The sequence below is a fragment of the Nicotiana sylvestris genome, chromosome 1, assembly GCF_000393655.2.
Source record: "Nicotiana sylvestris chromosome 1, ASM39365v2, whole genome shotgun sequence".
Lineage (NCBI taxonomy): Eukaryota > Viridiplantae > Streptophyta > Magnoliopsida > Solanales > Solanaceae > Nicotiana > Nicotiana sylvestris.
Genome location: NC_091057.1, coordinates 137,817,508 through 137,830,717, shown reverse-complemented (window position 1 = coordinate 137,830,717; position 13,210 = coordinate 137,817,508). Strand labels below are relative to the sequence as shown.

General features: G+C 39.5%; 1 protein-coding gene across 1 annotated transcript; it reads left to right on the top strand.

The window, feature by feature from the left end:
* The first annotated feature begins 1,065 nt into the window (after positions 1–1,065).
* On the top strand, positions 1,066–7,550 carry LOC104238459 (PWWP domain-containing protein 1). Its single transcript, XM_009792815.2, has 2 exons — positions 1,066–2,297; positions 5,167–7,550. The coding sequence occupies exons 1-2, from the start codon at positions 1,238–1,240 to the stop codon at positions 7,206–7,208; spliced, it is 3,102 nt and encodes a 1,033-aa protein (XP_009791117.1). The 5' UTR covers positions 1,066–1,237; the 3' UTR covers positions 7,209–7,550.
* Positions 7,551–13,210: the final 5,660 nt, after the last annotated feature.

The following is a 13,210-nucleotide window of genomic DNA, read 5'->3' as shown; positions in this document are numbered from 1 at the left end:
AGTCTTATATCAAGTTATCAACAAAATTTTATCCATTAAATTCTTTCTTATGTATTTGTGCAATTTTTTTTTTGAATTATGTAACATAATAATTTGTAAAAAACAAATAATACCAGAAATTAAACAATCAACGTAGAATAAATAAAAGTATTTATTACTTATTGTATGTTTGAATTACTCTTTGGCGCATAACTATAACCAATTAATTTTATCTTAGTAAAAAGATTTAGAGAAAGACAAAGTAAAAAATATAATGGAAGCCGATAAACTCGACCAACACTTCTTCTATTTTTCTTATTCTTAATTCTAGATTTATTATCGAATGTAGAATAAACGCCATAAATATTTCACAATTTAATTATCTTAATGAAAATAAGAAATAGAAAAATACTTTACGTGAAAAATTATGATTGATTCTCTGGTATATAATAGAATATACATTATCCTTTAACCAAATGCACCTTCTATAAAATTCATGTATTAAAATATAAATATATATTCTAATAATACGACAATTAGATAGAAATAACTTAATTTCTACAATTACGATACTCAGTTACCCAACAACAAATTTAATAAGTACTTTTAAAATGACACATAATAACTACACATAGATAGATACATAGTTGTGCATACGCTAAAAGTACGAAAAAAGCCTCTTTTTATTTAAGTATGAGGTCCTATTTCGTAGGACTTTAAAATTCATTAAAAGCAATTAGAAATGGTTACTTGAATATGTACAAAGTCCTCTTTCGACCAACATTATCATTTTCATAAACTTGTATTTTTTTTAATTTAATTTAATTTTATAACTTATTTAAAAATATTGATTTAACTTTTTAATATTATATATTTACTAATGTAGCGTGTACCCTAAGACTAGTTTTACCAAATAATAATGCACCCTTATATCCTTGGTACGTGGCGGAAAAGAAAATAATCAATTGATACGTGGATCTTCCACTCATTTCCTCATTTTATAACCGCAAAACTGGGCCTTAAACCGCTTAAAGCCCACGGGCCGAAAATACTAAGCTCCATTCTCTCTCTCACAGCCATACTTCAGTTCTCTCGTTCTCTCTCTCATAGCCCTCACAAGGTTGTAGTTTGTACCGTAATCTCCAAAAATTGTCACTGTTTCCGTGTGATTTGCTGCATTTTCTGGAAAATTCATTGCTATTCTTCTCCTCAAGGTTCATTTCTCGTCGTATGGATATCGGAAGTTTAGCTCCATGAAATGATTTCTGTGATGAGCAACGGATTTGAAGCAAATCGAAGGAACAATTCAGTAGAAGAGACGAAACTTAGGGTTTCCACCACAACCTCCAGTATCATCCCCGCTGATGGTTCTAGGGTTGCTATGGACGTAAAGAATTCTAGGGCTTCGAATTCGGATTCTAGGGTTTCGAATGTGGAAAACGAGGGAAATGAAACAACTAAGGTTAGGGACATGAAAGAGGAAGGAGGCACGAACTCCGTGAAAGCGAATCGAGTTAAGTCGGAGCAGAAAGGTAAGACGACAGCATTAGTTTCTAGTAGAACTGATGTCAAGAAGGGAAAATTGGAGCCTGCTGTTTCTGGATACGATTTGATGCTATCTAAGTTCGATGAGTTTGCAGGGAATGGGAAGAGTTGGTCAGTTGGTTACGGGTTTGAAATGGGTGATATGGTGTGGGGGAAGGTGAAATCACACCCTTGGTGGCCAGGTCACATTTTCAGTGAGGCGTTTGCTACTCCTTCTGTACGAAGGAGTAAAAGGGAAGGTCACATTTTAGTGGCCTTTTATGGTGATAGTAGTTATGGCTGGTTCGACCTGGATGAGCTAGTACATTTTGAACCAACTTTTGCAGAAAAATCTATGCAAACTAATGTGAAGAACTTTGTTAAGGCGGTGGAGGAAGGGGTCGATGAGGTGGGCCGGAGGAGTGCTTTAGGTTTGGTTTGTCATTGTAGGAAGAGATACAAATTTCGTTCTGCGGAGGTTGATGGGTTTTTTAGTGTAGATTTTAGTGATCTTGAGAAGAATTGTACTTACTCTGCCAGTCAGATTAAGAAGGCTAGGGAAAGGTTTCAACCGAAAGAGACATTTGACTTTGTGAGGAAGTTGGCGTTAAAGCCTAGGAGTAAAGTGCATGAGACCGATCTTAACTTTGTTAAGAAGAAGGCGACTGTGCTGGCTTATAGGAAGGCAGTGTTTGAGGAATTTGATCCTACCTATGCTGAAGCTTTTGGTGTTATTCCTTCTAAACAAGCACAAGAAGCAGTGGCTCAGCCATTTAGACAGCCTTCTTCAAGAGGTACTTATTCTCTCTTTCTATGTTATATTTAATGCTCTTCTATCAAACTCCCCCAAAACACGGTTCTTTTTCCGCACGACTAGTCTTTATTTAATTTTTGAAGCATTCTCAAGCTCATTACTTGGATGGTACTCTTAGAACTTTAGTGCTGTGAAGGGATTGCAGTGTTTTAGCACCTCGAACTCTCATTTGGAGGGAAGTGCTGGTACCAGGCTACTAACAGTCACATTAAGCGTCTTGTTTAGTTGAGGCATTCTTTCCTTTCCTTATGGATGTGTTGTATTAATCACTTTTCACTAGTATATATTTCACTTGGATTAGATTTATTTTCCAATCGAACACAAATCCTTTTAAATAAAATATATTTTGTTGTTTTCTATACCAGTTATTAGTTGTTAAAGGATTACTTCGGATTATCTACCACACTTGGGTGCTCTATTCCAGCAATCTAATTTAAATAACCTTCGGCAGAAGGTGGCAGTAGCACACACTAAAGGATAAAAAGAGAGAAGGTTGTTTGAGATGGTTTGGTCATGTCTAACGTCGATCTCCTAATGTATCAGATTATTGGTGTGAAATCATAGTGAGGGGAGGTGTTAAAAACAGATGAGTTAAAGCTAAGATTACATGAAATAAGTTGTCTCGAAAGGCCTACAAATTCTTGGAGTCTTTGTAGACATAGTGAAAAATAGCGTATGACGGAAGGAAAAAATCTTTATTGGCGATATCAATTAGTTGAGATTGAGTGTTAGTCATGCTGGGATGTTTACTTTAGGTCCAGTGTTTGCTAGGAGTATTTTACTCTTCTTGTTGCTGTTGTAACCCAAACTTATTTTTACAGAACTTTTCTGCAACCGTTTCTTAAGTGGAAGTGAATACATTCACAATTAAAAAAAAGTAAAAGTGAATAAATTCATGCATCCTTAACCCATTAATCTTGAAATTGATGTCGTTAAATCTTGTTGATTTTGTTGACATGAATCAGAAGAAGTTTTGATGACACTTCTAGATGAAGTTTAGAGTTTTGTCCTTTTATATTTTAGTAGGCATTTGTTTTTTTCTTCTCTCCTCCCTCTCTCTCTCTCTGTTATCACCCCCCTTTGTGCGTCTCTCTGCCTCTTTGATTATCTGGTGTAATGTCTGTGGTGAACCATAAATAGATAACACCACATTGTATGCGTCCTGCAACGAAGGAAAAATGAGGGATAAGCTTGCGTCTTATTTGAGTTACTCATTGGCTTATATATTCTTCTTTCTTTTTCATTTTTTTCTTTCCTCCACCGATGGGAGGGATTACTTGTCCTGCGTTTATTTCCCACTTTTAAGCATCTCCGTACCTATAAATAAAAAGAAGCAACAGTGGCGTGTGCAAAAAGAATGAGAATTTTATTTAAAAATAGTAGCAAACGATGGTCAATTAATTGAAGCAATAATGCAGTACTGAATATGGTTCAGTATGGTTGTGATGTTCAAATAACAAGGCGATACTTACTACGAGACCATATGGTTGGGTTTTTTATGTGCTAACTAGGAGAAAACCATAAAGGAGTAAAAAGAAAAGAAAATTGAGAAAAGCAAAAGGGAATTGCAAGATTGGATTTAGCGGTTAAATATGTGTATTTTCCTGCTGTTGTATCTAATTGCACTCTTTGCAGCTAAGGGCTGTTCCTGTGTTCAAATTTTCACCCTGTGAAACACATGCCGATATTTAGAACTAGCTTTATGCATTCGTGATCGAACCAAAGACTTTGCAGTAGTCATTAGTCAACAGTTTAATTTTAGATAAAACCATGTAGGAAACAACTAAATTGGACTGAGGATATGAATCAGTGTCTCAACAGAGATGCATTCTTCATTTCTTGGGAAGGAATTGTGATATGAAAGTCTTGGTTATAAATTGCTCTCTACAAATGGATTGGTTCCTGTTGGACCAAAAAGGAAAGTAAGATGATTATTTTTTTTTGAGATAGGGAGTGTAATTTGCAAAAAGTAATATGGGATTAGATTGTCTGACAACAGTAGTATCGTGTGAGACGTCGTACAAAGAATGAAAGGATTTTTGGTAAGTTGAATTTTACAGAACAAAATCTTTCTTAAAAAAACTTAAACAACATAAAAAGGGTTTCCTTTCTTCTTCAAAACATCCTGTAAAATGGCTGTGGAGGGGTGGTCAAGTTGTCAATAGTGTATTTGCTGGTGAATAATTGAAATTGAATATGAATAGGAGCTTATAGCATTGTGTTGTTATACGCAGAAGAAATGTGGCGTACAAAAGTATGGGATGGTAAGATCAACTGTTGTCCCTTTTATGTAGTAAAAATAAATGCTGCAGTCCAACATTTAACCTAATGTTGTATGCGGACATAGCATTTTAGGGTGGATATAATTAGCAACTGGCATAATAAAAAGTGTAGCGCTTTCCTTTCTTGTGTTGAGTTGGGCAAAAGAAAATATGACAGTTTATGTGCAAACTGCTCTTTGTCCTTGTTTTAATGTGGTGAAACCCCAGATATCAAAGGAGATTCTTATCTCTTTTTAGCTGTTAAAGTCATCTCCTTCACAATGTTTTTACTTTTCTTTGCACATACAGACAAATAATTGCATTTATATTGCAGATATCAATGTTTTTAGAATTTGTTTGCTTCCATCTTCATATTGGTTATGTTATTGGGATTCTGAGTCTTTAACTTTTCTGGATTTCTTTTTTCTAATATTAGCTTCACGTTCTTTTTTTTTTTCTATCTCTCTTTTGAATTGTTTGTACCTTTACCTTTTGTTAACTAAGCGCTTTATACATTTTTAGCAAAAAGTTCTCAACTTGTTGTCAGATTTTGCTCACTTGTGTCTTTTGTGCTTTGACAAATTACAGCTCCTTTGAGTGGCAGATTGGTGCAGGCAGAAACTCTGGGTAAGGGAAAGAGTTCTGCAAAATCTAATAAAATGAAGGACCAAGTTGAGAAAGACAGGTATCTATTTAAACGCAGAGATGAGCCTGGTAACCTGAAAGTCCAAGTTGGTGCAGCACCAGCAGTTAATTCTGACCAGCCGGTTCATCTAGATGGTTCCTCCTTATCAGGAAAAGATGTTTCTCCTAGTGCTGCTGAGCACCTGCCTAGTGCATCTGGCTCCACCTTGATTGAGCAGCCATTAAATCCGGCAGCTAATGTGGAAGAACTGCATGGACAGAGACAAGCTGAAGATGATGGTACTGATGTTGTGCAGCCTTCTGTGCCTACTGAAGCAAAGCTGCATGCAGGGGGTTCTCGAGTAAAAAAAATCAATGGTGGACCAGATAAGGTCAAGATTCGTAAACGTTCTGGTGAGGAAGTGAGTGGTGGCAGTAGTCCCTCAACCGAGAGGAAGAAAAAGAAGAAAAAGAAGGCGGAGGGGGGCTTGAATGCAAACTCTAATCATGTGGAGGGACAAGTAGCTGTTTCTTCAGATAGTATGGTGATGGAGAAAGTAGCTAGAGAGTCTGTCCAAGTTCCTTCAGCGTCTAGGGAAGAACTTCAAATGGATATTCAGCAAAAGGGTGATGCCACAGGTAGCTCTGTGCCTGATGGTTTGGTAACAGAAGATGTGGTTCGGGTTAGAAGCAACAATATTGAGCTTCCTCAAGTACTTAGTGATTTACATGCTCTTGCTCTTGATCCATTTTATGGTGTAGAGAGCAGCAATATAAAAACAATACGAGAACTGTTCTTGAAATTCCGGTCTCTTGTCTATCAAAAAAGCTTGGCCTTGTCTGCCGCAGTTGAGAGTGAGTCAAGTACCCCCATCAGCAAATCACCTGTTGTCGCCCATATCTCAGACACTGCCTCCACCAATAATGTGAAACAAACATCAAATCTAAAGCCAGAGAAGAATCCTGCCAGGCCTGATGATCCTACCAAAGGAGGGCGAAAGAGGGGTCCTTCAGATAGGCAAGAGGAAATTGCTGCCAAGAAGAAGAAAAAGATCAATGATGTGAGAGCATTGGCAGCACAAAAGAAGGCTTCCTTGAAGGCTTCAGAAGTTCAACAAGGCGAAAGCAAGGAAATACCTGCCAAAAAACTGTCTTCAACACAAGTGAAAGTCTCTAAGCCAGATACTGGCAAGAAGAAGGAGCCTGACCCAACCATGCTTATTATGAAGTTTCCACCTAATGGAGCTCTTCCCTCCATTCCTGAGCTGAAGGCTAAGTTTGCCCGTTTTGGAACTATGGATCATTCAGCTACTCGGGTCTTCTGGAAGTCATCCACCTGCCGTTTGGTCTACCAATACAGGGATCATGCAGTGGGGGCCTATAGATTTGCCAGTGCTAGCAATAATTTGTTTGGGAATCCCAATGTGAGATGCTACATTAGAGAAGTGGCAGCTGAAGCACAAGACGCAGAAACTACCAAGGTGCCAAAGGAAGATGTTGCCGCCGAGACTTCTGCAGCAAAAGATGGGGCAGCTGATTCGAGGTCCTCAACAATGCCTGGGCAGCTGAAATCATGTCTAAAGAAACCCCCAGGTGAGGAAGGGCCAGTGAGCAATGGTGGTAATGGTAGTAATAGGGCATCACCCCGTGTAAAATTTATGTTGGAAGAAGCTATTATTAGAGGCGAGCAGACAAATGATAGTAGGACCGTCAACGATGCTAGTAGTATTGCTGATCGAAGTGCATCTTCTAGTTCTAATATCAACAATTATACAACTCAGTCGTCCATGCTCCCTCTTCCTACTGCTCAATATGCCAATGCACCCCCAAATGATGTTCACTTTACTCATCAAGTAGCCCATAGAAACGTGCCCAATTATAACAATCAAGTGTCCGTTCCTGAAGTTGATATTTCACAACAAATGCTAGGCCTTCTCACCAGGTGTAGTGACATTGTGACCGATCTGACGGGTTTATTGGGCTATGTCCCTTACCATTCCCTTTAATTGGCTCATGTTTTTTGGAAGGCCTTGGCCAGCACCAATCGTCGATGCAATGCACAACGGAAGAGCACTTCTAAAGCAAAGGACGCAGATTAATTTTTGCATATGATAAGGGAGCAGCCAGGGTGGATTGGAATTACTAAAAATTGCCCCGATTGTGTACTTTCAGATAGCCTGTATCGAAGAATGATGATAGTGATTTTGTTTTTTATTTGTCTACCCCCTGCCCATCCCCTCCCTTCCCACCACCTGGCCCCTCATTGAGACTCTCAGAATTGACATGTTATACAATTGAAACTATGTAAAACTGTTCAGAAGTTGGAATTTAGGAATTAAAGAATCAAAGTGGAATCTTGGGAAATAGGGGAGAATTAACAAATGGTCAACAGAGGTATGAAAGAATGTGAACACTCCGTTTTTTAGATGAAAAAGAGCTAAGAAGCGTAAATAAAATTAGGATTTAAGTTATATATGCTGATAGTATAATTTTTTTTTTACATCATCGAGTCAATTTAATTGATTATAGCAGGTTATTATTTATTTTTTAGGTTATTTCAGAAGGCTTGCTACGAAGATTTATTTAGTTGCAAGTAAATTTAACATGATGATGCAAAAAAATCTATAAACTAATAGTACACTGACTCAAAATCCTCACCTTTTTCGAGAATTTAAACTTTTCTAGTTTTATAATATTCGCTCTTTTAACAATAGAGCTCTGGAAAGATGTTGAATCGTAGATAAATTCATAATTTCTTTTACGTTTTTATTTATTTTTAAAAAGGTAGGTTTAACAGCAATGCATAATAGCAAGTAGGGTTATTTAGTTGATACAGTAAGAATCATCTTCCTGTTGCTGACATTCACGTTCGGAAGGGGCACCTTAAAACTCCGGTAAAATCCCAGAAATTAGAGTCTGAGAATAAATGGATCTGATTGAGTTCCTGTACTGATTTGATTCTCCCTAACAGTCCGAACTGAAATTATTGAAATATAAATGATTTTGTATTTGAATCAATTTGAAATTAAGTGTACTCCGATAATAAACTCATTTTTAGTGTCATCATCAACGGCTTATTTTCACCTTTTGTACGTCTATCCGTAACTACTTATTCATAAAATAGACTTCCATTACTTAAAAGGATAATTTCAACCTTTGGTGCTTAATGTCACGACCTATTTTCCATAATAGGTCATGATGGCGCCCAACACCGTTGTCAGGCAAGCCAACGCGAAAGTATTAGTGAATTCTTATCTTACTTACCCAAAACAGTTACAACATTTTTCTTAATATGCAATTAAAAGCTGATGATAATATGCAACATTCAATAATAATTATACAATCCAAAAAAAACGTCTACTAATGTGTGTGCTAAGACCTGGTGTCACAAGCTGTGAGCAACTAGTAGAATATACAAAATAATACATCTATCCTACTGTCTGAAACAAAATAGACAGTCAAAAGTAAGGAAGACTCCATCCAGCTGCTGATCGGCATAGGAAGAGAAGCAGCTCACCGTGGAAGTCTCGGACTATGATCAGGGACGCGCATCGGTCTGATAGCCAGATGAACCTGCCTTAGATCCTGTACAATTAAGTATGGACGTGTAGTATGCGTACATAAACAATATGTACCTAGTAAGTATCCTGTCTAATCTCGAAGAAGTAGAGACGAGAAGTCGACTTGACACTTACTAAGGTCAAATAATATGAGAGATGAATTATACTGAGCATGGATAAAACAAATAATTAGCAGTGTATAGCAAGAACTAACAAGTCCTCTCCTAGATAATGTCACAGCTGACAACTCCCATTCCAGGACAAATAATAAACTCAAGTCATAGAATAATACTGAGTAAAACATGTGCAAGTAGTGCCGATGTCGTACGGCCCGATTCAACATAAAAGTAAATTGTGCACTGCCGAGGGTCGAACGACATGAACCATAGATGCATCTATTACCCCGCTCGCGAATCAACCATGCGACGCGGTCAATGTACTTAAACATATCAACAAGCAGACAAGAACACATAACTGGGGAGAAATTACTTACTGAGTTATCAACTTCTCTTTAAAAAGGCCAAGAAAGATCATGTTCCTCTTAACTAGTCTCATTTATCATAATCAGCATGATTTAAGAAATTCAAATTAAACATAGCGTTGCAAGAATACTACATAAAGCATGCTTCTAAGCCATAAACTACCCGGACTTAGCATAATAGTAGCTACGCACGGACTCTCGTCACCTAGTGCGTACATAGTCCCCACATTTAATGGCAAATTATTAGATTACATCACCTATGGGGACAATTCTCTCTCACAAGGTTAGATATGAGACTCACTTTGCTCCAAAGTGCACTTCCAATGCCAAGAATGAGCCCGAACTCTCAATTTGGAGTCGAACGATCCCAAACTAGATAAACGAGGTAGGAACTAGTCAATGCAAGCTCACAAAATCGCATTCTAACTATTTAAGCAATTTCCCACCCTTAAACACAAGTTTCCTAAAATTCGACCCCGGGCCCACGTGCCCGGATTTTGACGTTTTTCGAAGAAAGTTGTTCTCTATAATCTAAGGGTCAATAATATACGATTTCTAATTCAATTCATAACAAATTTCGTGGTTAAATGTAACTTTTGTTAAAACCCTAAGTTTTGCTCTAACCCCATGATTTTACCTTAATCCTAGTGTTTAATCTACCTAAGACACAAGTATTAGACTAGGAATAGGTATGATAACTTACCTCAAAATGTTAGGTGGAATTCTTCTCTCAAAAGCTCCCAAAATCGTTAATGGAGGAGTGAAATGTGGTAAAAATGACTTAGAACCCGTATTAAATGAAGCTCACTGCTTCAGCGATTTCTGCATCTGCGGTCAGGGGACCGCATCTGCGGTCCCGCTTCTGTGAGGAAGAGACCGCATCTGTGGAATAGGCCAAGCGGGCTGGGACCACTTCTGCGGAGCCGCTTCTGCGGTTTCTGGCCTAGCCTGCCTTGGCCGCATCTGCGAGAAGGCTACCGCTTCTGCGATCTCGCACCTGCGGTCGTCCAACCGCAGGTGCGGTTATAATAGATATTAGATGCTTCAGCCCTTTTCAACTTTTCCAACTTCACTCGAGCCTCATCCGATTGACGTTCGGGGCTCCTGGGCCCCGCCCGAACATACTGACAAGTCTGAAATCATGAAATGAACCCGCTAGAACCTTCAAAACACCCGAAACAATGCTAAATCTACGAATCACCCCCTAAAACCAATGGAATCAAACTTACGAACTTCAAGTTATTAATTTCACTTCTAACGTGACGAAATATACTTATACTGCTCGGATTGACACCAAATTTGGCGGGCAAGTCTTAAATGTTATATTGGACCTGTACTGGGCTCCGGAACCAATATACGAGCCCGATACCAATATGATCAATCATTAATCGTTTTCGTTAAATCCTTAGAATTTCAGTTTAACAATTTCTAATAAAAATTCATTACTCGGGCTAGGGACCTCGGAATTCGATTCCGGGCATACGCCCAGGTCCCATATTTTCCTACGGACCCTCCGAGACTGTCAAAACATGAATCCAGGTCTATTTGCTAAAAATGTTGACCAAAGTCAAACTCAGCCTTTTAAGAAAATCTTAAGGGGTCAAATGAGCATTTTTCAACCCAAACTCTTCCAAATCCCGAACCAACCATCCCCGTAGGTCGTAAATTAGTTAAAGTAAGGGTGGAAAGTTTTATTTAAGAGAATGAGGTTCTAAAAAGCAAAATGGCCAGTCGGGTCATTACATTCTCCACCTCTTAAACGAACGTTCGTCCTCGAACATACATAGAAAAGTACCTGAGCTGCTGAATAAATGTGGATATCTGCACTGCATGTCCTCCTCTGTCTCCCAGGTCACCTCCTCAACCGGTTGGCCCCTCCACTAGACCCTTACCGCAAAAATCCTCTTGGACTCAACTGGCGATCCTGTCTATAAATAATGGCAACTGGCTCCTCCTCATAACCTAAACTCTCATCTAGCTGAATAGTACTGAAGTCCAACACATGGGATAAGTCGGCATGATACCTCCTAAGCTTTGATACATGGAAAACCGATGAACTCCCAATAAGCTGGGGGTAAAGCAAGCGCGTAAGAAACTTCCCCAACTCGTCTCAACACCTCAAAGGGGCCAATAAACCTTGGGCTCAACTTGCCCTTCTTCCTGAACCTCATAATGCCTTTCATTGGCGAGACTTTCAATAGAACCTTCTCGCCAATCATGAATGATATATCACGCGCCTTCTAATCCTTGTAGCTCTTCTGTCTGGACTGAGCTGTGCGAAGCCTCTCCTGGATCAACTTTGCCTAGTCCAAGGCATCTTGCACCAAATCTATACCGTATAACTTAGCCTCACCAGGCTCAAACCACCTGATAGGAGAACGACACCATCGACCATATAAAGCTTAAAATGGAGCCATCTCAATGTTAGACTGATAGCTGTTGTTGTAAGTAAACTCTGCCAAAGGCAAGAACTGATCCCACTGCCCTCCAAAGTCAATCACACATGCTCTAAGCATGTCCTCCAAAATCTGGATTGTCCGCTCTGACTGCCCGTTGGTCTGTGGATGAAATGTTGTGCTACGTTCCACGCGGGTTCCCAACTCATCCTGAACAGCTCTCTAGAAATGAGAAGTGAACTGAGGGCCTCTATATGATATGATGGAAACCGGAACACCGTGCAACCGGACTATCTCCCGAATGTAAATTTGAGCCAGTCTCTCCGAAGTGTTAGTAGTCACAACCAATATAAAGTGTGCCGACTTGGTCAACCTATCCACGATGACCCACACTGCATCAAACTTCCGCAAGGTTATCCATAATAATGCGCTCTCAGTTCCACTCTGGTATAGGCATCTACTGAAGTAGGCCACCCGGCCTCTGGTGCTCATACTTGACCTGCTGGCAAGTCAAATACCTAGCCATATACTCCACTATGTCTTTCTTCATCCTCCGCCACCAATAATGCTGCCTCAAGTCACGATACATCTTCTTAGCACCCGGATGAATGTAATACCGCGAACTGTGTGCCTCCTCTAGTATCCTCTCCCTCAGACCATCAATATTAGGAACACATAGGCGACCCTAGAGTCGTAAAACACCATCCTCGCTGATAGAAACCTCTTTGGCACTACCCTGTAGCACCGTCTCTCTAAGAACCGCCAAATGTGGATCATCAAACTGTCGGGCCTTGATTTGCCCCAATAATGAAGACTGAGCAACCACATACGCAAGAACTCGGTTGAGCTCTGAAATATCAAACCTCACAAGTCTGTTAGCCAAGGACTGAATGTCCAAAAACTAGTGGCCTCTCCTCTGCTGGAATGAATTCCAAGCTACTCATACTCTCTGCCTTCCTGCTTAGGGCATCCGCGACTACATTTGCCTTGCCCGGATGATAAAAAATGGTGATGTCATAATCCTTCAGTAACTCAAGCCATCTGCACTGCCTCAAATTAATGTCCTTCTGCTTGAACAAATGCTGTAAGCTGTGATGATCAGTATAAACCTCATATGATACCCCGTACAGATAATGCCTCCATATCTTAAGAGCATGAACAATCGTGGCCAACTCCAAATCATGCACATGATAATTCTTCTCATAGATCTTCAGCTGATGCGAAACATATGCAATAACTCACCCCTCCTACATCAATACACATCCCAATACAACGCATGAAGCATCGCAATATACTATATACATCCCTGAACTGGAAGGCAACACAAAAACTGGTGCTGTAGTCAAGGCTATCTTGAAATTCTAAAAGCTCGCCTCATAATCATCGGACCAATGGAATGGAGCACCCTTCTGGGTCAATCTAGTCAGAGGTGATGCAATAGATGAAAATCCCTACACGAATCGTTTGTAATAGCCTGCTAACCCCAGGAAACTCCTGATCTCGGTCACCGAAGTAGGACGTGGCCAACTCTGAACTGCCTCAATCTTCTTGGGGTCCACCTTATTACCCTA

Excerpts from the sequence above, each read along its gene's own strand:
- LOC104238459 (XM_009792815.2), top strand. The coding sequence starts at position 1,238 with ATGATTTCTGTGATGAGCAACGGATTTGAAGCAAATCGAAGGAACAAT. Across the intron at positions 2,298-5,166 it reads TAGACAGCCTTCTTCAAGAG|CTCCTTTGAGTGGCAGATTG; the intron begins GTACTTATTCTC and ends GACAAATTACAG.